The sequence below is a fragment of the Leptodactylus fuscus genome, chromosome 4, assembly GCF_031893055.1.
Source record: "Leptodactylus fuscus isolate aLepFus1 chromosome 4, aLepFus1.hap2, whole genome shotgun sequence".
Taxonomy (NCBI): domain Eukaryota; kingdom Metazoa; phylum Chordata; class Amphibia; order Anura; family Leptodactylidae; genus Leptodactylus; species Leptodactylus fuscus.
Window position 1 is genome coordinate 67,888,626 of NC_134268.1, and position 24,250 is coordinate 67,912,875.

General features: G+C 39.2%; 1 protein-coding gene across 2 annotated transcripts in view; it reads left to right on the forward strand.

Moving 5' to 3' along the window:
• The window catches only part of LAMA3 (laminin subunit alpha 3), a 166,430-nt gene that overhangs the window by 13,513 nt on the left and 128,667 nt on the right, over window positions 1-24,250 (forward strand). For both annotated transcript variants that reach the window (XM_075270593.1, XM_075270594.1), the window contains exon 2: window positions 6,324-6,476. In XM_075270593.1, coding sequence (XP_075126694.1) covers window positions 6,324-6,476 — 153 coding nt within the window. The remainder of the gene's footprint in view (window positions 1-6,323; window positions 6,477-24,250) is intronic.

Genomic DNA, 24,250 nt, shown 5'->3' on the forward strand with positions numbered 1-24,250 from the left:
AGAGGGTATACGGTATGTTGGAGAATAGATTATTATCAAGGAGGGATGGCAGAGGAATTGTGCTCACATCAGGTCTTTGTGGGCACCCAGGGAGGGAGGAGTGGCACCTCCTTAATTTTGTGGCATAGATAAAAGGGAGCCAATCTCCCATCATAGCAGAAGTGGCCCACCTTCCTTTCTAGTAGAAGCAGATTTAGAGTGATTTAGAGTATGTTACAGGCTAAAGCGCTGAGGATACAGATGCCAGAACAGCTGTCTGTGCGGGGCCTAATAGGGAATCGGTTGCTCAACAGAATGGGAGCCAGGGAAGACATTTTGCCATTACATGACACCCAAGTGGGTGAAAGGCCTATCCTGCTTAAGGGCTATTTCAAATACCTCCCGCTGCTCTCTAAATAATTCCTGAGTCGAGGGACTCTGCGAAAACTTCTGGACATCCTTGGCCACTAAACTGCTACTGCTTTACTCAATCTCCGAGTCTCTGTTGCTTCGGCCAAAACCCAACAGGTGTTTAAGAGATATGTTCCCGCTTTGTTATTACCAGTAGAAAAATGCAGACATCAAACACTCAATCATTATAATGTAATAGAAGCATTTATAGTAGCAATTCCTAGAACTGATTCTGTAACCAAAATCTCATGCTAGTCGCTTCCAAACCGCAAGAAAATCACTTGTATTAACATAACTAAATGTGGTAGTGTTGTGGTTCCTGCACCACTTCCTCCACAACCCAGCCTTGTATTATGTGGGTAAATGAAGAGGTTGTGTATGCTGGCATATTATAAAGCCTACTATAGTCCCATAATGTTCTTTCTCTTATACAGATATGTCCGCCCTTATCTGTCCTCTTGACCAGACATGTCTAGATATGTGCATTACAAGTTAGGTGGATTTTGTAAATGCTACATGGTTTAGTGACAAGCTATCACAAAGTGATATCCTAAATATCCTACCCTGTTTCCCCTGAAAATAAGTCATCCCCAGAAAGTAAGACATAGCAGAGGTTTTGTTGAATTGCCTAATATAAAGTACCCCCTGAAAGTAAGACATCCCCCAATAATAATAATCTTTCTGCGCAAAGATTGTATGAAGAAAAGCATTTCAGACAGCTGAACACTGAGTGCGATGTTCCATGTGCACAGGAACACCGCTGCGATATGTTGTATCCACTTCTCCTGCCGCTGTAGGATGAGCTGGGAGATGCCCGCTGTGCATACACTAAGCATCATATGGGGGGGGGGGGGTTTCCACTCACCCAGCTCATCCCACAGCAGCAGGAACAGTGGATACAACGTACGGTATCACAACAACAGCCGACTTTCCTGTGCACATGGAACATTGCACACAGCGTTCAGCCGGCTCCAATGTTTTTCTTCATTCAGTTTTTGCGCAGCAAACAAATCTCAGCGTAGCGCAGTGGTGGCAGCAGCACACAAAAATAAAATAAGACATCCCCTGAAAATAAAACATAACATATCTTTAGGACCAAAATTTAATATAACACACTGTCTTATTTTCGGGGGAAACATGGTATATGTGTATATGTGTGACCAGGCAATGGGGAGACTGAATTGCAGCTTTTTAAGGTTTTTGTGATATTGTAATGAATTGTTATCAAGGCCAGTTGGAATTTTTTACCAAATTAGATATCAGCGAAGTGTGGACATATCTTTACATAGACTCTGTTTACTGCTGTACAGGGTTCATGGACGTGACTGTGCTGTGTACATGGACCCTCCATATATCTTAGTGAGAAACATGGCTCAGGTCATATATATGAATTTTATGGTCTCCTTGGACCAGGTAAATGCTTGGTATTTCACTAATTGTATTCTATTCACAGCAGTTTCTACCTGCTCAGAAGGCTTCAGGGGCCACTTCTTTGGGCCTTTTTCAACTCTGTGGTTGCTTCAGCCATCTTCTCTGGAGTGGCCTGCTGGAGGAGCAGTATATCAACCAGGGACAGAAATAGACTTGACAGGCTGATTAGAAGGGCCAGCTCTGTCCTGGGAATACCCTGGACCTAGTACAGGTGGTGGGTGACAGAAGGATACTGTATGTGGGGACCTCCATTCTGGAGTATAAATACTACCTCATGTATGAGACCTTGACGGCACTTGGTAGCTCTGTAAGTGATCAACTGCTTCACCCCAAGTGTGAGAAGGAGCGATATCGCAGGTCCTTCCTCCCAATCTACAGCAGACCAAGCTAAGATCACTCCGCACAGAAAACTAAATGATCCTGAAGTCTTCCTTCTTTCTTTTCTTCCTTAGCTGCTATGGATTCCTTGTATTATTCTCAGCTTATGTGTGTCTCGTTCCGTAATATATTACTGTGTATTTTCCTGTATCTGTATTACCATGCTGCTGTAACACACTGAAATTTCCCCACTGTAGGACTATTAAAGGATTATTTTAGATACTACAGTACAGATACCAAGCAGTTAAAGTGTCTATACATGGGTTTTAAATGGAGAAAGGGTAGAAAGCATCTGCCTGACATCTTTAGAGGTGACTGTATTACCCCTGAGAACAAATAGATCTGGTATATAAAATTCACCATGTTCAATCCCTCTTTCCTCTTACATTATCTGCGGAGGGAGAAATGGGACACTTTATATGCATCAGATAGTTGGCAGAATCAATGCTTACTGAACCCATCAATTATCTGATGTCCATCGCAGTGTCCCATCTCTACCCCAAAAGATGATCTCAGGGAAAATGAGCACCAGACATGTTGAATTTTACATGTCAGATCCTTCAGTTCCAGGCTAATACAGTGAACCATTTCATAGGTGTCTGCCAGCTACTTACTCCCCTCTCCATATTTATAACCCATGCTAAGAGTGCATGTGTATGTGGGGTCAAGACAAGTTACTGTTGGCCAATAGCTATTGAAAGTGTTTGTCATCTTTAGATATTATACCTATATGTTTGTCAGGGAACTTTACTAGGAACATAGTCTTTAGGCTGGAGCCATCTGTATTATAGGATATGTTCTTTTGTCTCAAATCACACCCTCTGTCCCATCTCTGTATGTTAGGGTTTTATGCATTCTCAAATTAATTTTAAGGAGTATAAGACAAGATTGAAAAAATGTATGTAAAAAAATAGTATTTGTGATCATAGCTGTGTTACTGTGACCCTGGTGTCCCATAGAAGCCGCTCTGGGAATGTTTCCTACATCTGCCCCTTACTAAAGAACTTGATCACTCTATTGCATTGACTATTTTTGCGCAGGTTTGTACAGCACCACTACTGCAGTGTGCGCCTTATAAAGCTGTGACATGGAAAAGTCTGCTATATGTGTCTCAGATGGAAAGTAGGATCTGCTTGGGTAGAACAGATAAAGTTATTATTTTGTGACTCATGAGATAAGGGTGTTTTTGTTGGCTGGAGGATCGCTCTGATAAGCTCACACTACTCAGTCTATGCTGTCTTTATATATAACTGTGATTCAGAGTCTCGTTCTGTTTTTCGAGCTTTCATGCCTCATCATGTACTCACTTATAATAATACAGTGGGGCGGCTTTTCTTGTCAAACCCTGGAAATTGGACACTTCCAACATTCTCTTCTGCATACTTGTGCTTCATTGTTTGCTTTTTACATTTGCTGTTTTATAGAGTTTCTCCAAGACCATTGGAACGTCAGATAGGAAAACCAACTCCATTATGAGTGACATTAAAGTGTCAGATGACAATCTGACGTATGTAGTCATAAGGAAAATTATAATGATTTATGCCACTAGATTTGGGGCATATTTGGGCTAAAATTTTTGACTATATACTTTTGAAAAGGGTTAAGTGTGAGGGTGCAGGATTTCGGTGTGTCCACCGTATTTATTAGAATTTAGAAATTGGTGTAAGTTATAGCACAAACCTATGGCTGCTCATTACTAAACATGGCAGGATACTAAATTTCTATTTCTCATGAAATAGCACATTGGGTGTTGATGCAGTTTCTTTATTTTACAGAGGTAACACATTTATTGAACATGTTTCACCTGTAATATAAAAAATAGCATCAAAAGAGCATCATAGCTGAAATCAGTTTATTTCAGTTATGATATAGTTTTAACTGCACACTAGGTTTGAGCCAAACTTGAAATTTCAGGATTGTCTTTAAAATCCAATTTCCGATCATTTTCCATCTGAACCCAAGCCCGATCCCAATTCTGATCCCAATGCAAGTCAATGGGATTTTTTTTAATTATCGAAGATCGGTTTTTAAAAACGATCCTATTCACCATACAGCATGGAGTCCAAAAATTGTTTCAATTTTTGGACTCCACGCTGTGCAGTGATTAAAAAAATATCCCCAGCTACTTATCCCCCACTGGTGTCCGCTTACCTGCACAGATTCGCTGCCGCTCCCCGTTCTTCTCAGTCCGGTCCTCTCTCATTGACATGCCTTCAGAGTGCCGTTCACGCCACCACCTCCCAGGCTAGTGTTAGAGATGATGGTAGTAGGCGGGACTTGTTGTGGCTTAGGAGAGTGTGGGTGGGGAGACGTGAGTGCATCACTCACATCTCCCCTCTCAGTACCCACCCACACTCTCCTAAGCCACAAGCCTCGCCTTCTCCCAGCATTTCTAACACTAGTCGGTATCGGAATTCCGTTCCCAATCTTTTTTAGGCAGGATCGGAATCCAATCGGGATCCAATCTTTTCCGATGCCGATCGCTCAACCCTACTGCACACAGTTGTACCATGTGAATGCACCCTCAAGGAGCAAGGCTAATTGTATAAGGACTCTCACTGACTGCTGATCTGCACATTAAGACAGCAAATGCAGGTGCAGCCTGGCAATTAGCAGTAACCTAATGTGGCTTACACTGGCTTGGGCATGTACTGGCACCTTAGGGTGCTGTCGCATTTCCAGGTTTTGCTAATGTACTTTTGAAAGCCAAAATCAGGTGTGGATCCTATAAATCCGACAAAACCTGTAAGTGTGAAAGCATTCTTGAAACTTTCAGTAATATTTCTTACTGAGCAATTCTATCACCTTCACAACACATTGTGGTCCTTGTTAACATAGTTTGGATTATTCTGTATCATTTGCGTCAGTGCAAAATAGTCATTTTTGTGGTCTGTTCTTGTCCTATCATCATAATAACTAGCACTTTTTTAGCTGCTACTGTCTGAGCCTACTCTGCAAGAATCTTCAGTTTCATGGCGTAGGCTGAAATCTCTTTCAGAAGTTGAGGTGACTCTGTAAGGATGAAGCCACACATTGCGGAAAAGCTGCTTTTTTTTGTTGCAGATGTTGGTGCATTTTTTTTTTTTTAGCCAAACTTACTAGTTGCTACAAAAAATATGGGAAACAAAGTAAGTTCTTATATGTCTCCCTTCTTCTCAATCCACTTTTGGCTTTGGCTCAAAAAAATGCAGCAAAATCTGCAACAAGTTAAAGCTACATTTCTGCAACATCTCAGCCTAGTATGGTTTTATTAGTGGACGCCTCGCTTTAATTCTAATTTGTATGAAGTGACCAATGTTCTTTCAGCCATGATTCTTCTTCAGTACCATCAGCACAGTCCTGTAGAATGACAGCTGCCACCTAGAAAATATTTCATTCTTTTGATGCCTTTATAAAGCTCCAAACACTGTTTTTGGTCACTTTCATTTAGATAGTTGCCTGGTCCGACTATGTCAGCTGTCAACTTTTTCTTTATCCAGAATGGATTGGTGGGAAGTATTTCTATCTCTATAGCTTTTGTTTTTCTGTAGATGAGAAATTTTTAACAGTCAGCCCTTCTTAAAGGAGTCAGAGTTGTAATTGGAGTTGGAGTTGAATCCAGAGCTGGAAGTTTGGCTTACTGATTCCATAGACTGACCCATAGTTAGAACACCCTCTATTGACCAGAAGAGAGGGCCTAAGCCTCCAGTCATGCCATGAGGAAAAGTTTTAATAAAGTGCTGTACTTTGAGCTAGACCTCTTATCATCTCCAACAACTCAAATTCTTTGTACCCTTGAATAATTGTTACTCCACTGATTCTGGCTCACTTGGAATTTTTTTCCTAGTCCCCACCTTTCCCGAGCAATCGGTGCTGTTAGTTTCAGCACCCAATATGCTAATTAGGCTCCTTCCTGTTAGGTGGGGGATCCTGGACTGGAGCAGACCATCTAGGATCCCCACCTGATAGTAGGAAGCCTTATTAGTATATGGGAAATCTGGCAGAAATGATTGCCTGGGAATGATAGGGGCTAGAGAAAATTATTCCAGCTACAGTTGGTGGAGTTTCTGAAATATTTATGAATGAACAATAGTAAATGAGAAAAAAAAATGTCCTTCATGTTCTATTTTTTTTTTCCTTCACAGGGGCAGCCTTGTGATTTCTGTGACTCTTCGGATCCTAATAAAGCACATCCTGCTTCCAATGCCATTGATGGCACCGAGCGATGGTGGCAAAGTCCCCCATTATCTCTGGGCTTGAAATACAATGAAGTCAATGTCACCATTGACCTTGGACAGGTAAGCAGTGCTGATATCACTTATAAATGTGTTTTGATTCTTGTATAATTAATAAATTGTTTAAAGGGGTCTTCCAGCCAGATAAACATGACGACAGGCCACTCCTGAAGATCAGCTGTTGGAATGGGCCGAGCACTCACATGAGCACTGCAGCCCCTTCAGTGCTGATATATACAAAATGCCATCACAGTGCGTGGCAGTGTTACATTGGGGAAACGAATGTCATCCATGATCATGACGGCATTTCTTGTGTGAGCACTGCTCTCCCTTCAAACAGCTGACTTTCCAAGGTGCCTAGAGTTAGACGTCTACAACTATAATATTGATGGCCTATCCTTTGGCCCCCTAGGTGTTGTCTCGGATTAGAAAACAATGGTTTCTTTCTTCCAAACAACAGCGTCATACCTGCCTCAGGTTGTGTGTGATATAGTAGCTCAGCCCCATTCTCTTCCGTATACAGAAAACAAGCATAGCACAGGAGAGTTCCGATACAGTCAAATACACATAATTAACTCTCATAAATCAGCCCAATCGTGAAAAGCATACTTCAACCGAGAAAACTAGAAGTAAAGACGAAAGAAGGACATACAGTCCCAAAAGGTTGAAATATTCAACATATACAACAATAATTATGAAAAACGTTTTTTTATTCATGAAAAATTCATATTAAAAAACATATATACACAAAATATGAAGAACAAGACACAGAACACCAAAATTCAAAAGAACCGGACAACCTACAGAAACGGGCATCCAACTGTAAAATCACCATAAACAGAATAAATATAGGTCTTGGCATTGTGGTTGTTGCTGATTGCCTATACAGATATAACTAGACTTGTATATGCTCAGTCATATGCCCTCCCCCATCTTATAGTAAATAAACGTAATCAGAAGTAGGGTAAAGGGCATTTCAATATTGAAAAAATATGCTATCAACACTATATAGCATTCTATCACAAAGTCAAATAAGCCATATCACTCATGTAAGGCAAGTATAGGGTATGTATCCAGCATAGACCTATAGCATACGTCTCAGTAACATACCGACGCAAGAAAAATGTATCTCTTACCCATTATAAGGTGATTCACAAGAGCCGGCGTCTGTGGGGGATCCCAACCCGACGCGCGTTTCGGCCACGTGACCGGCCTTCTTCCGGAACAAGTCTAGTTATATCTGTATAGGCAATCAGCAACAACCTCAATGCCAAGACCTATATTTATTCTGTTTATGGTGATTTTACAGTTGGATGCCCGTTTCTGTGGGTTGTCCGGTTCTTTTGAATTTTGGTGTTCTGTGTCTTGTTCTTCATATTTTGTGTATATATGTTTTTTAATATGAATTTTTCATGAATAAAAAAACGTTTTTCATAATTATTGTTGTATATGTTGAATATTTCAACCTTTTGGGACTGTATGTCCTTCTTTCGTCTTCTCTTCCGTATACAGTAGGACATAGTCTGAGGGCAGCTATGTAAAATAACCACCATCTTTTTATTTCTAAGCCTCTGTCCATGGTGCTGATGGGAGAGGTGGTGCTATATCGCATAAATGATGATTTTCATAATAAATAATGTGTATTATTTTATATATAAAGTTATTCCACCTGAGCACCAAATATCCAAGTAATAAACCTTGGGTTGTGGTTATTACTGTAGTTTTGGTCTTTGTTGTAATAATTATTAACAGGTGAGGCTCTGGTTATGTGTCATGTCTTGTGTATGTCATATCAGTGGCAGTGGAATGTGAAGGTCGATCTTATGTATTACTAATTCCAATATTAACTCAAAAATCGGTAAGAAAATGTCTGAGTATAAGAAGTAAGAAAGGTTTCGGAGTTCCATGATATATAGTCACAGGGTTAGCAAACATGATTGATTGTCTTTCACACCTTTAGGACATGAGTTTAGGGCCCAGTTTGATACTTAAGGGTATGGTCTTTTTTTTTTTTTTTTGCTTTTTCCATTGTCACATTTTAAAATCTACCACAACTTATTCATATTAATGTTGACGCATGAGGCCTTGTTTTTTGCACGTGTTGAACTTTTCTAATTTACTATTTTGAAAAAAAAAAAAAAAAAAAAAAGTTTTTGATCAAATTTAACTCTTTCTTAGCAGGATAGCAAAAAAAAAAAGTCTGTTTCGCCATTTTTTTTTGCGTGGTGCATTGGGCAATGGACAATATTTTATGTTGTACTATGTTTGCAGAATAAATCGACTTATTTATCAATAATTATTGGTTTTAGCACCGCCATAGAGCCATTACTTTTTTATTTTTCCATCATCTGAGCTATGTGAGGGCTTACCGTATTTTTCGGACTATAAGATGCACTGGACTATAAGACGCACCTAGGTTTTAGAGGAGGAAAATAGGGAAAAAAAATTTTGAAGCAAAAAATGGTAAAATATTTAATATATGGGAGTTGTAGTTTTGCAACAGCTGCAAGGCCACATTGACAGGTGACCCTGCAGCTGTACGGGGACGCATAGAGTGTTTTTTTTTTTGCGGAGCCAGAAGTACTTTTTAGTTGTACCATTTTGGGGAATATCTATTGCTTAGATCACCTTTTATTGAAAAAAAAACCCGGTGGTTTATGATATATGATTTTCTACTTTTATATATATATTCTAGGGACAGGAGGTGATTTAGAACTTTTATTTATTTCATATTTTTATTATATATTTTTAAAGCTTTTTTTTTTTTTTTTTACTATTTTATTAAACTGGGGGCGTAATTGCAATTTATTATGTTTTACTAAGTGAAAGTCTATCAGACTGAGTATTACTTCTTAGCTTGTGATGTATGGGTCTTCAGCAAGCCTCCATTCATTATGACAATGCATCAGCACCCCACAATCACACTATGGAAATGCCAGTGAGGAAGGGGCACAAAGATAGTGGCATCTAATGACAGTGGTTTTCACCATTCACAACTACTGTATTATCAGTGTATTATAACTGATATCCTCTCAGCTCTGAAGTCAGTGCTGTGTTTATGGCATATTATTCAGTTCATAGCAACAGGTACCTGTACTCTCTCCCGACCTATGGGGTCAGGTGAGGGTAAGCACACAGACCCCATTATAATCTATGGGGTCCGTGTGTTTTCACTGCTCACCGCTTGTCAATGCGTTCGGTATTCTGTTTGGGGGGGTCCTGATGCGGACTCCCCAAACGGATTACCGAACGCAGATGTGAACCGGGCCTAAGTATGTTGTATATATTATAGACATGTTGCAGTTTGTATGATATGCTACTTTCTATATAAATATTACAAATATTTCTATTTGTATGATAGGAATTTTTTGTATAGATAGATATGTGGCTGTATGTTTGATATGCTGCTTTATGTATGCTACATATCTTTCTATAAATACAGTATGATGCAGACGGTGTTTGTTTATGAATGATATGCTACTGTCTATAGTATAAATATATTTCTAGAAATATGACAGATATGTAATACTAAGTTCATATTGGCATTGGACAGAATAGCGCATCATGCTGTTATGCATATAAAATAATGGGCATGTTGAAGGAAACCAAATATACCCCATTGGGGTGTGTCAGGCTTGGCTTGTCTTCATCATGTGACAGATCTTATGTTCATTTTTACATTCTTATAGCAAAATCTAGAAATGAAAGCAGCTCCATCTTTATTCTGAATACCGTACATTGATATACACATGCCATATTATATTGTACTGTGTATAACAGAAATTCTGCAGTATATATATATATATATATATATATATATATATATATATATATATATATATATATATATATATACCCTACAACAGATCTGTTACTGTGTACTAGTTTCTAGGTTGTAATGTTTCCCCAGGATATGGCTCATCATAGGAAATGGAAAGTAGATGATTGACCTTAGTACTTTATCCTTCATGAGCTTTCTTTGAAGGCTGAAATTGCAAAGTCTGAACTCTGTCATTGTACTCTGTTTACACAGCATTTTATTATTATTATACGTTACAACATAAAAGCACGTTCAATAATAGTATGAAAGGAGAATCAGTCGACTTAGGTTCATTTGGTTATTTAGCCGCCCGAGAGCTACAGAACCTGACCATAAAGAAATAAAAGACGTTAAAGCTCCATTTTCTCAGGTTTCCATTCTTGCAAGAACACCAAAGACTGAAACTCTATTTTTATTATCAAGAAACACAAGAGCAATTGAATGGACAGTTATAAGTCAATAGGATCTATAAGGGATTTTTCTAAACAGATCAGAAGTCATGACACTAGTGTGAACAGCATCTGATTCTGACTGATTTGTTACAGTGTTTTCATCAAAATATCCTTTTTAGTTATCATGGGCTCTATCCAGATTCCATTGAATTATCATTTTTCACAGGAAGAATAGTAATCTGTAATAATAATCTGATATTTATTTATTACTTAATTCAAAAGAATATGGATAGTTAGAAAATTATAGAAACTGAAGAAAAATAAAGCTAGAATGAAATGTACATGTCAGACTGTGCTATGGTATACACAAAGTAAGAGTCAGAGCCAGTTTTGTGACTCCGGCTTTAAAAAAAAAAAAATTAAAAAAATTAAATATTTAAAATTATTTTATACAAGTATCAATATTTCATCATTAATCAAATGCATACCGTACTTACTTTCATAGGAAATCTATCAATAGCTTTTTTCCTGCGTTAGAGGAACTATAGGGCTTTTGTCTGACTCTGCATACTACAAAAAACCCAAAAAGATGAAAATGCTAAATGATTGAAATAACAGTCTCCATGACAAAACAATATATATATATATACTGTATATATAGACTCTCATTATCAATTGCCAATATGGTTGGTTGGGTACCTATTCGGCACAACCATTTTTTTGCCATTACTTATTTTAGGGCATTCACGATTCAGAAAGTTGTCCCAATGATGACTCCAGCTTTTCATCATGATTTAGGCTGGGCTTATACTTTCTGAAATATCTTTCCGTCATGTTTAATTGACAAGTGGAATGGCGACACTACTAAATCTACTGAAGTAATTTTGTAGCAAAAACCTGCCATTGCAACTACCATGTTGTTGTGAAACCCAAAAATAGAGATTGTGGCTGCCTAAGGGTTAGTTCACACGTGGAGCATAAAGGCGGATTTTGGCACCGAGAGTGACACGGGGAGCCGCGTCACTTTTGGGTCAAAACCCACCTGCCATGACTGTTGCGGCTTCCGGCCGTCGCGGCTTCCCCCTCTGGAGTAGGCTCAAATGAATGGGCAGATTCCAAAGGTTGCGGACGCATGGCTCAACGAACCGCGGAATCCGCCTGAAGATAGGGCAGCCCGCCTGGCGGTTTACATAGACCACCATTGTGAGGGGCGGATTATGACGTGGATTACGCGCCATAATCCGACCCCTCTATGCCCGTGTGAACTAGCCCTTATTGTCACATGTTTTTTGTTATTCTTCATAAAATTCTTCTTATTCTTATTCTTCAGATACTTAGGGATTGTTAATAATATGAAGGAACAAATGGAGTTTTCCTATAGAGCATTCTTTAAATTCTCTCTTAAATAAAATGTAACATTTTGCTGGTAATTTCTACAGAACTGCATAAAATTCCACATATCTGTTTTGTGTAACTCCTGAAATCTCCTGGGAAATCAGGTTACAGTTTACACTTGGCCTATGCTTGTATAGAGATCTCACATACACTGCAGTACTGTATGTGTCCTTTACTTTTGCTCTAATGATTTTGGTATGCTGTATTGGGTTTTTATATTTTTGTTGCACTGTGGTGGTTTTTCTCAATGGCTTTGAATCCAAAGAAAACTCTTTATGTGGGCTGAAATGTCCCCTGTCCTTTTTCAGTGGCATTTATACTAAGGCTGGATGATTATGACCTAAATGAAAATCACGATTATTGGATATTTTACAACAATTATGATTAATGATCAATTATGTTTACATGACACTCCCACTATTTATATGCCAATCCTGATTGGATAGTGGGGATGGTGTACAGTCAGTGACATATCCTTCAGCCAATGGCAGTCTGTGATAGGATGGCATGGATGCTAAATAATTGAGATAATCTGTATGGGGAAAGTTCACAAGGATTAATTGAGTTGACTTTCAATTTTGGTTATTTTTTGTTTAATTGCCCAGCCCTAATTTATACCTTAGAAAATACAAAAAAGGGAAAGCACCAAGCAAACCATTTTGTGACCAGGCACGACTCCCATAAACAGCGTATTAGCCACACAGGCTATGGGTGTTCAGCAGCAGCACAATCCAAACTGTATCTATGGAGTGTCTTGTAGAAAGATCAAATCACATATCTACACTACACGTTTCGGGGTCCTTTGCTCCTTTATCAAGTGTGGATATGTTAGCATCTGTTAGCATAATATATCTTATAAGTCTGTTTTCTTCTCCACTTATTAGGCTGTTCTCCTCTTTATCTACAGACTGTTTGTTTACAGTGAGATCTGTCTATCCAGATTACACATAGGATTCTAGGGGAAGGGGAGGAGGAGGCTGCTGCTGGCTGGTTAATTGATTTATTTCCTTATTTTGGGCACTGATAGAGTCATATCCTGAAGATCCATTAGAGTCAGTAAAGCTTCCTGGCTCACAATGTAACAGAGAGTAACAGATGCAATGTGTGTGATTTCCAGCAGATACCTCCACCCCCTCCCCTCTCCATAGACTAATATGTAAAAAGTAACTCAGTCTGACAAATGTAGAAGTAGGCTTATTGCTTACACTTACAAAACATATATTACAATGTATCTTATATTCACCTGTACTGTTCATTTATGACTCATTGTTATAACTTTAAGGCATGGGAATCTCCTGGGGAAATGAGGATTGGGTATATTTGATTGTAACCCTAAACTGGTGGCAGCTTCTCTCCCTCTCCCCTACTGAATAAATATGCATGATTGGACAAGCAGTGAATGCATGTTTATGGGTAGGTTAAGAAGACTACTAATCTTGTACACATGACTGTGCATATTTCAGCTGATAGTATACTACACAATATGGGACAAAGTGCTGCTAGGAAAGGTTGGTCTGGTATAAACCTTTTAGCCTTTTAAGATAAAGCATTATCTGTATACCACATCACTTTATACAGCATTATGCAAAGCTACATTAAATGCATTACCACTGGAGTCTGTGTAACATGGGGAAGAAGATAGCAATCGTCTTATTCTTAAAGCGGTGTTCCTGCCAAATACAAAGCATTAGCAGATGGCAAATGGTTTTCCGCTGTGCTGCATGGAATTGAAGGCCCGCCTCCAGTGCACCAGCTGCCTAATTTGCATAAAACTTCAACGTTTTTTTTCATCAAATGTACAAAAGTTACATAAATAATAAAGGGATGTTATTTATCACTGTAATGTGGTGGTGCCAATTGAATATGGGGGAGGTAGCAGACTCTTTAACAGCCATAGAGCCATAGGGAATGCTAGAATTCATACTTGTATATGTTCTCTGACTGGGAGACAAATGAAAACTTCATTGGCCTCCAGAATGGCTGACATAAGTCCAACTTTCTGTTTGGATTTACCTAAGAGAAGATCTTAAACACAAAACACTGCTCCGTCAATAGTATGCGGACCATAAAAAATATTTTTAAAGGTGACCAGCATTTACACTAAGGGGGTATCCAGTTTCTAAGATTGATGGCCTATGCTTAGGATAGGTCATCAATATTAGATCTGTGGGGGTCCGACACCTGGGACCCTCTCAGGTGACCAGTACTGAGACAGCACAATTCACATTGTTTAGTTTTGGTTCGCCATTGTTTACGTGCCGTGTGTTGCACTGCTCACTTTCCGTACAAACTGTAGTGGTGAGTGCGGGTACTGCAGTGCCTATAGCCCATCAATGTTAGAAACCAGATAACTCCTTTAAGTTTGTGCCCTATTGTATTACACTGCCCTATGGGACTCATGGTCGTGGAACATTGAAAGGGAGTAGATGAAAGCTAGTGCTCTGTATGTATGGTGGAGGAGAGGCTGATGGACACCAGATGCCCTTGGCAGGCTCTTGTGTGTAGTGCTCTATGTAGTCACTATTGTTTTACTATGTGCAGGGATTCCCATACAAGTCTTGTGCTTGCAGGATGGTGCTATAAAACAATGTGCATTGTCTTCAGTGTGTGGGGAGATGATACCAGGCACATGCTCTTGGTAAAGACCTGTCATGTGTAATAGTGAGCTCTGTGATATTTAGTTCACATCTGGCTTTTGTTGAAGGGCCCCTTCACTTTGTATCAGGTTCTCATATTCCTTCAGTGCTACTGGCCCTAATGTTACAAATCTCAGATTGTTGTTATATATAAAGAAAATTACATTTTTCTCCAATGACTTCACGCCGTTATTCATGCCAGGGGACAGTAGTAAATTCTCAGCCCTTGTAAATAGTTTATGATCTGGCAGAAGGAGGCGGCTGGAAGGTCAGGAGCGGTATGATTGTAAGCGGTCCACGTTTTATTCTGAAGTCTTATAAGAACATGGTATTTATATCACTTAATCTAAAATCATTTTCAGGCTAAAGTCCCTTGTTGCGGAAACGTAGCTTTTTTTTTTTTTGAGCCATATCCAGGAGTGGATTGAGCAGAAGATAGAACTATAAGAACTTTCTATATATTTCCCATTCCTTTTGTAGCCATTCTTGTCTTTGGCTCAAAAAACTGCAGTAAAATCTGCAACAAAAAAAGCTGCGTTTCCACAACATGGAGCCTCAACCGCTGTCAGCTTTACAGTATATGGGAGACATGGAGTTAGTTGTCTTTCTTACTAGCTAATGCTTCTACATATTCCAACAGCTTACTTTTCCATTGATGTAGCTGTATGGGGCTTTTATGTTTTTGAACGATTTTGTAGTTTTTGGATAAATATACATATATATTGTAGCATTGATTTCATTTTCTGGAAGGCAGAATTTATAAAACAATTGCTGTACTTTATAAAAATGTATATGCTGTTCACTGATAACCTTATAGAATGCATTGACTTCAGTGAAAAGGATGTTACAGTTACCGGTAAATATGTATACATGATGTGTTGTTTTAAGATATTTATGGATAGCTCTCTATAAAGCATATATATATGTGTGTGTGTGTATATATATATATATATATATATATATATATATATATATATATATATATATATATACATACACATGTATATCATGAACCACTGATGAATATTAAAGGGGCTCTATCATTGACAAAACGTGTTTTGAGCTAATCATAAGGCTGAATAGCCTTTAGAAAGGTGCTGCCCCCAGTTTTTCCAAATATCCCCCCCCCCCCTGCCGTTTTTCTTAAGAATCAGTAAAACCGACAGGCTAATGAGGCTCACCGAGCACCCTGGGCGTTCCCCAGAGCCAGTGAGCACCCCTTGTGTCATACCTCTTTCACTCTCCTCCGTGGCTTATGTTATTCCCTCCTCCTCTGCACTTGCTGGAATCGCCTCCATCCTCTGTTGTCTCGCTCCTGCGCTTCAAATCCTGTGCACGCGCAGTGATACTCTGTTCCGAGCACTACTGCCTGTGCCCTAGCACCATTTACTTGTAGCTACCTACAGAACTCGGCATACTGCTCAGTGGATAAAGATATACAGTAATTGTAAAAGAAAACCTGTAATCTTTGTGGATTTTATAAGGTAAATATGGAAGGAGGGCTTTATAGTTTAACATGGGAAGGCCTATAGACAAGGTAAGTTATTAATATTAAACCTGTGCAAGTACAACAAGCAAAACAGTCAAGATAAAGTGTGAGCAACTAAAAGGTGTGTGAGAACAGCTTCTCTAAGTAAAATCCCCAATAATATCATTAGAAGAGGAGACATGTTATTTATATTATAACACAAGTGAGAAAAGTGACAAAAGTAAGACAAAAATTGCCGGCATAGAGCCACAAAGGCAGTAACAAAGGTATGGAAAAGATATAAGAATAAGGGACATGGAAACAGAAAAAAGCTGTTATGCAGACAGACAGAAATCCAAACGGGAAACACATTCCAAAAAATACATAAAAACCTCTCATAACCTTGATCTAGAGCCTCACCCACTGAAAACAGCCATCAGACAGTGCACATGATTGAAAAGCAGAAATTCCACCAACTCTCCAAGGGGCTGTCCAACAAGAAGACTAATTTACCCTGCTACATCTGGCAAAATATAAAAAAAATTTCAACTGGAATCATTTAAAAAAATGTCCCATGTATTAACTATTGTGGTTACATATTTTTTGGTACCTACTGGTGTATTTTATTCTCCACCTCATGCATAAGAGCTGGTGGTCATTCACATGCTCAGTAGCTCAGTCCCGCTGTCCATAGGTAGCAGAGTAATTCTAGCTATTTTACAGAGCCTACTAAAGATGACGTCTTCTCATCAAAATTAGATTAGCTGGAGGTATTATAATAAGTAAGTGAAGCAATTTCAAATAAAGTAATAAATAGAGATGAGCGAACAGTGTTCTATCGAACTCATGTTCGATCGGATATTAGACTGTTCGGCATGTTCGAATCGAATCGAACACCGCGTGGTAAAGTGCGCCATTACTCGATTCCCCTCCCACCTTCCCTGGCGCCTTTTTTGCTCCAATAACAGCGCAGGGTAGGTGGGACAGGAACTACGACACCGGTGACGTTGAGAAAAGTAGGCAAAACCCATTGGCTGCCGAAAACATGTGACCTCTAATTTAAAAGAACAGCGCCGCCCAGGTTCGCGTCATTCTGAGCTTGCAATTCACCGAGGACGGAGGTTTCCGTCCAGCTAGCTAGGGCTTAGATTCTGGGTAGGCAGGGACAGGCTAGGATAGGAAGGAGAAGACAACCACAACAGCTCTTGTAAGAGCTAAATTCCAGGGAGAAGCTTGTCAGTGTAACGTGGCACTGACGGGCTCAATCGCCGCAACCCAGCTTTCCCAGGATCCTGAATGGAATACACTGTCAGTGTATTCCCGTATACCCGATATATACCCCCGATACCCGTTCCAACGGTGTGCCCCCCCACCTTCACCCCAGAAATACCCTGCAAGTCCCCTAGCAATAGAATTGGGGCTATATACACCCACAATTTTTACTACTGGTATACAGTGCCATTGTCTGACTGGGAATTCAAAGAATATATTGGGGTTATAAATACCCTCATTTCTTGCTACTGCCATATAGTGCCAGTTTCTGACTGGTAATTCAAAGAATATATTGGGGTTACGTGCACCCACAATTTTTACTACTGGTATACAGTGCCAGTTTCTGACTGGTAATTCAAAGAATATATTGGGGTTACGTGCACCCACAATTTTTACTACTGGTATACAGTGCCATTGTCTGACTGGGAATTCAAAGAATATATTGGGAATACAAATACCCTCATTTCTTGCTACTGCCATATAGTGCCAGTTTCTGACTGGTAATTCAAAGAATATATTGGGGTTACGTGCACCCACAATTTTTACTACTGGTATACAGTGCCATTGTCTGACTGGGAATTCAAAGAATATATTGGGGTTATAAATACCCTCATTTCTTGCTACTGCCATATAGTGCCAGTTTCTGACTGGTAATTCAAAGAATATATTGGGGTTACGTGCACCCACAATTTTTACTACTGGTATACAGTGCCATTGTCTGACTGGGAATTCAAAGAATATATTGGGAATACAAATACCCTCATTTCTTGCTACTGCCATATAGTGCCAGTTTCTGACTGGTAATTCAAAGAATATATTGGGGTTACGTGCACCCACAATTTTTACTACTGGTATACAGTGCCATTGTCTGACTGGGAATTCAAAGAATATATTGGGAATATAAATACCCTCATTTCTTGCTACTGCCATATAGTGCCAGTTTCTGACTGGTAATTCAAAGAATATATTGGGGTTACGTGCACCCACAATTTTTACTACTGGTATACAGTGCCATTGTCTGACTGGGAATTCAAAGAATATATTGGGAATACAAATACCCTCATTTCTTGCTACTGCCATATAGTGCCAGTTTCTGACTGGTAATTCAAAGAATATATTGGGGTTACGTGCACCCACAATTTTTACTACTGGTATACAGTGCCATTGTCTGACTGGGAATTCAAAGAATATATTGGGAATACAAATACCCTCATTTCTTGCTACTGCCATATAGTGCCAGTTTCTGACTGGTAATTCAAAGAATATATTGGGGTTACGTGCACCCACAATTTTTACTACTGGTATACAGTGCCATTGTCTGACTGGGAATTCAAAGAATATATTGGGAATACAAATACCCTCATTTCTTGCTACTGCCATATAGTGCCAGTTTCTGACTGGTAATTCAAAGAATATATTGGGGTTACGTGCACCCACAATTTTTACTACTGGTATACAGTGCCATTGTCTGACTGGGAATTCAAAGAATATATTGGGAATACAAATACCCTCATTTCTTGCTACTGCCATATAGTGCCAGTTTCTGACTGGTAATTCAAAGAATATATTGGGGTTACGTGCACCCACAATTTTTACTACTGGTATACAGTGCCATTGTCTGACTGGGAATTCAAAGAATATATTGGGAATACAAATACCCTCATTTCTTGCTACTGCCATATAGTGCCAGTTTCTGACTGGTAATTCAAAGAATATATTGGGGTTACGTGCACCCACAATTTTTACTACTGGTATACAGTGCCATTGTCTGACTGGGAATTCAAAGAATATATTGGGAATACAAATACCCTCATTTCTTGCTACTGCCATATAGTGCCAGTTTCTGAATGGTAATTCAAAGAATATATTGGGGTTACGTGCACCCACAATTTTTACTACTGGTATACAGTGCCAGTTTCTGACTGGTAATTCAAAGAATATATTGGGGTTACGTGCACCCACAATTTTTACTACTGGTATACAGTGCCATTGTCTGACTGGGAATTCAAAGAATATATTGGGGTTATAAATACCCTCATTTCTTGCTACTGCCATATAGTGCCAGTTTCTGACTGGTAATTCAAAGAATATATTGGGGTTACGTGCACCCACAATTTTTACTACTGGTATACAGTGCCAGTTTCTAACTGGTAATTCAAAGAATATATTGGGGTTACGTGCACCCACAATTTTTACTACTGGTATACAGTGCCATTGTCTGACTGGGAATTCAAAGAATATATTGGGGTTATAAATACCCTCATTTCTTGCTACTGCCATATAGTGCCAGTTTCTGACTGGTAATTCAAAGAATATATTGGGGTTACGTGCACCCACAATTTTTACTACTGGTATACAGTGCCATTGTCTGACTGGGAATTCAAAGAATATATTGGGAATACAAATACCCTCATTTCTTGCTACTGCCATATAGTGCCAGTTTCTGACTGGTAATTCAAAGAATATATTGGGGTTACGTGCACCCACAATTTTTACTACTGGTATACAGTGCCATTGTCTGACTGGGAATTCAAAGAATATATTGGGGTTATAAATACCCTCATTTCTTGCTACTGCCATATAGTGCCAGTTTCTGACTGGTAATTCAAAGAATATATTGGGGTTACGTGCACCCACAATTTTTACTACTGGTATACAGTGCCATTGTCTGACTGGGAATTCAAAGAATATATTGGGAATACAAATACCCTCATTTCTTGCTACTGCCATATAGTGCCAGTTTCTGACTGGTAATTCAAAGAATATATTGGGGTTACGTGCACCCACAATTTTTACTACTGGTATACAGTGCCATTGTCTGACTGGGAATTCAAAAAATATATTGGGAATACAAATACCCTCATTTCTTGCTACTGCCATATAGTGCCAGTTTCTGACTGGTAATTCAAAGAATATATTGGGGTTACGTGCACCCACAATTTTTACTACTGGTATACAGTGCCATTGTCTGACTGGGAATTCAAAGAATATATTGGGAATACAAATACCCTCATTTCTTGCTACTGCCATATAGTGCCAGTTTCTGACTGGTAATTCAAAGAATATATTGGGGTTACGTGCACCCACAATTTTTACTACTGGTATACAGTGCCATTGTCTGACTGGGAATTCAAAGAATATATTGGGAATACAAATACCCTCATTTCTTGCTACTGCCATATAGTGCCAGTTTCTGACTGGTAATTCAAAGAATATATTGGGGTTACGTGCACCCACAATTTTTACTACTGGTATACAGTGCCATTGTCTGACTGGGAATTCAAAGAATATATTGGGGTTATAAATACCCTCATTTCTTGCTACTGCCATATAGTGCCAGTTTCTGACTGGTAATTCAAAGAATATATTGGGGTTACGTGCACCCACAATTTTTACTACTGGTATACAGTGCCATTGTCTGACTGGGAATTCAAAGAATATATTGGGAATACAAATACCCTCATTTCTTGCTACTGCCATATAGTGCCAGTTTCTGACTGGTAATTCAAAGAATATATTGGGGTTACGTGCACCCACAATGTTTACTACTGGTATACAGTGCCATTGTCTGACTGGGAATTCAAAGAATATATTGGGAATACAAATACCCTCATTTCTTGCTACTGCCATATAGTGCCAGTTTCTGACTGGTAATTCAAAGAATATATTGGGGTTACGTGCACCCACAATTTTTACTACTGGTATACAGTGCCATTGTCTGACTGGGAATTCAAAGAATATATTGGGAATACAAATACCCTCATTTCTTGCTACTGCCATATAGTGCCAGTTTCTGACTGGTAATTCAAAGAATATATTGGGGTTACGTGCACCCACAATTTTTACTACTGGTATACAGTGCCATTGTCTGACTGGGAATTCAAAGAATATATTGGGAATACAAATACCCTCATTTCTTGCTACTGCCATATAGTGCCAGTTTCTGACTGGTAATTCAAAGAATATATTGGGGTTACGTGCACCCACAATTTTTACTACTGGTATACAGTGCCATTGTCTGACTGGGAATTCAAAGAATATATTGGGAATACAAATACCCTCATTTCTTGCTACTGCCATATAGTGCCAGTTTCTGACTGGTAATTCAAAGAATATATTGGGGTTACGTGCACCCACAATTTTTACTACTGGTATACAGTGCCATTGTCTGACTGGGAATTCAAAGAATATATTGGGAATACAAATACCCTCATTTCTTGCTACTGCCATATAGTGCCAGTTTCTGACTGGTAATTCAAAGAATATATTGGGGTTACGTGCACCCACAATTTTTACTACTGGTATACAGTGCCATTGTCTGACTGGGAATTCAAAGAATATATTGGGAATACAAATACCCTCATTTCTTGCTACTGCCATATAGTGCCAGTTTCTGACTGGTAATTCAAAGAATATATTGGGGTTACGTGCACCCACAATTTTTACTACTGGTATACAGTGCCATTGTCTGACTGGGAATTCAAAGAATATATTGGGAATACAAATACCCTCATTTCTTGCTACTGCCATATAGTGCCAGTTTCTGACTGGTAATTCAAAGAATATATTGGGGTTACGTGCACCCACAATTTTTACTACTGGTATACAGTGCCATTGTCTGACTGGGAATTCAAAGAATATATTGGGAATACAAATACCCTCATTTCTTGCTACTGCCATATAGTGCCAGTTTCTGACTGGTAATTCAAAGAATATATTGGGGTTACGTGCACCCACAATTTTTACTACTGGTATACAGTGCCATTGTCTGACTGGGAATTCAAAGAATATATTGGGAATACAAATACCCTCATTTCTTGCTACTGCCATATAGTGCCAGTTTCTGACTGGTAATTCAAAGAATATATTGGGGTTACGTGCACCCACAATTTTTACTACTGGTATACAGTGCCATTGTCTGACTGGGAATTCAAAGAATATATTGGGAATACAAATACCCTCATTTCTTGCTACTGCCATATAGTGCCAGTTTCTGACTGGTAATTCAAAGAATATATTGGGGTTACGTGCACCCACAATTTTTACTACTGGTATACAGTGCCATTGTCTGACTGGGAATTCAAAGAATATATTGGGAATACAAATACCCTCATTTCTTGCTACTGCCATATAGTGCCAGTTTCTGACTGGTAATTCAAAGAATATATTGGGGTTACGTGCACCCACAATTTTTACTACTGGTATACAGTGCCATTGTCTGACTGGGAATTCAAAGAATATATTGGGAATACAAATACCCTCATTTCTTGCTACTGCCATATAGTGCCAGTTTCTGACTGGTAATTCAAAGAATATATTGGGGTTACGTGCACCCACAATTTTTACTACTGGTATACAGTGCCATTGTCTGACTGGGAATTCAAAGAATATATTGGGAATACAAATACCCTCATTTCTTGCTACTGCCATATAGTGCCAGTTTCTGACTGGTAATTCAAAGAATATATTGGGGTTACGTGCACCCACAATTTTTACTACTGGTATACAGTGCCATTGTCTGACTGGGAATTCAAAGAATATATTGGGAATACAAATACCCTCATTTCTTGCTACTGCCATATAGTGCCAGTTTCTGACTGGTAATTCAAAGAATATATTGGGGTTACGTGCACCCACAATTTTTACTACTGGTATACAGTGCCATTGTCTGACTGGGAATTCAAAGAATATATTGGGAATACAAATACCCTCATTTCTTGCTACTGCCATATAGTGCCAGTTTCTGACTGGTAATTCAAAGAATATATTGGGGTTACGTGCACCCACAATTTTTACTACTGGTATACAGTGCCATTGTCTGACTGGGAATTCAAAGAATATATTGGGAATACAAATACCCTCATTTCTTGCTACTGCCATATAGTGCCAGTTTCTGACTGGTAATTCAAAGAATATATTGGGGTTACGTGCACCCACAATTTTTACTACTGGTATACAGTGCCATTGTCTGACTGGGAATTCAAAGAATATATTGGGAATACAAATACCCTCATTTCTTGCTACTGCCATATAGTGCCAGTTTCTGACTGGTAATTCAAAGAATATATTGGGGTTACGTGCACCCACAATTTTTACTACTGGTATACAGTGCCATTGTCTGACTGGGAATTCAAAGAATATATTGGGAATACAAATACCCTCATTTCTTGCTACTGCCATATAGTGCCAGTTTCTGACTGGTAATTCAAAGAATATATTGGGGTTACGTGCACCCACAATTTTTACTACTGGTATACAGTGCCATTGTCTGACTGGGAATTCAAAGAATATATTGGGAATACAAATACCCTCATTTCTTGCTACTGCCATATAGTGCCAGTTTCTGACTGGTAATTCAAAGAATATATTGGGGTTACGTGCACCCACAATTTTTACTACTGGTATACAGTGCCATTGTCTGACTGGGAATTCAAAGAATATATTGGGAATACAAATACCCTCATTTCTTGCTACTGCCATATAGTGCCAGTTTCTGACTGGTAATTCAAAGAATATATTGGGGTTACGTGCACCCACAATTTTTACTACTGGTATACAGTGCCAATTTCTAACTAGGAATTCAAAATGCGCAAGGCTCCCGGAAAGGGACGTGGACGAGGCCGTGGGCGAGGTCGGGGGAATGGTTCTGGGGAGCAAGGTAGCAGTGAAGCCACAGGGCGTCCCGTGCCTACTCCTGTGGGGCAGCAAGCATTGCGCCACTCCACAGTGCCAGGGTTGCTTGCCACATTAACTAAACTGCAGGGTACAAACCTTAGTAGGCCCGAGAACCAGGAACAGGTCTTGCAATGGCTGTCAGAGAACGCTTACAGCACATTGTCCAGCAGCCAGTCAGA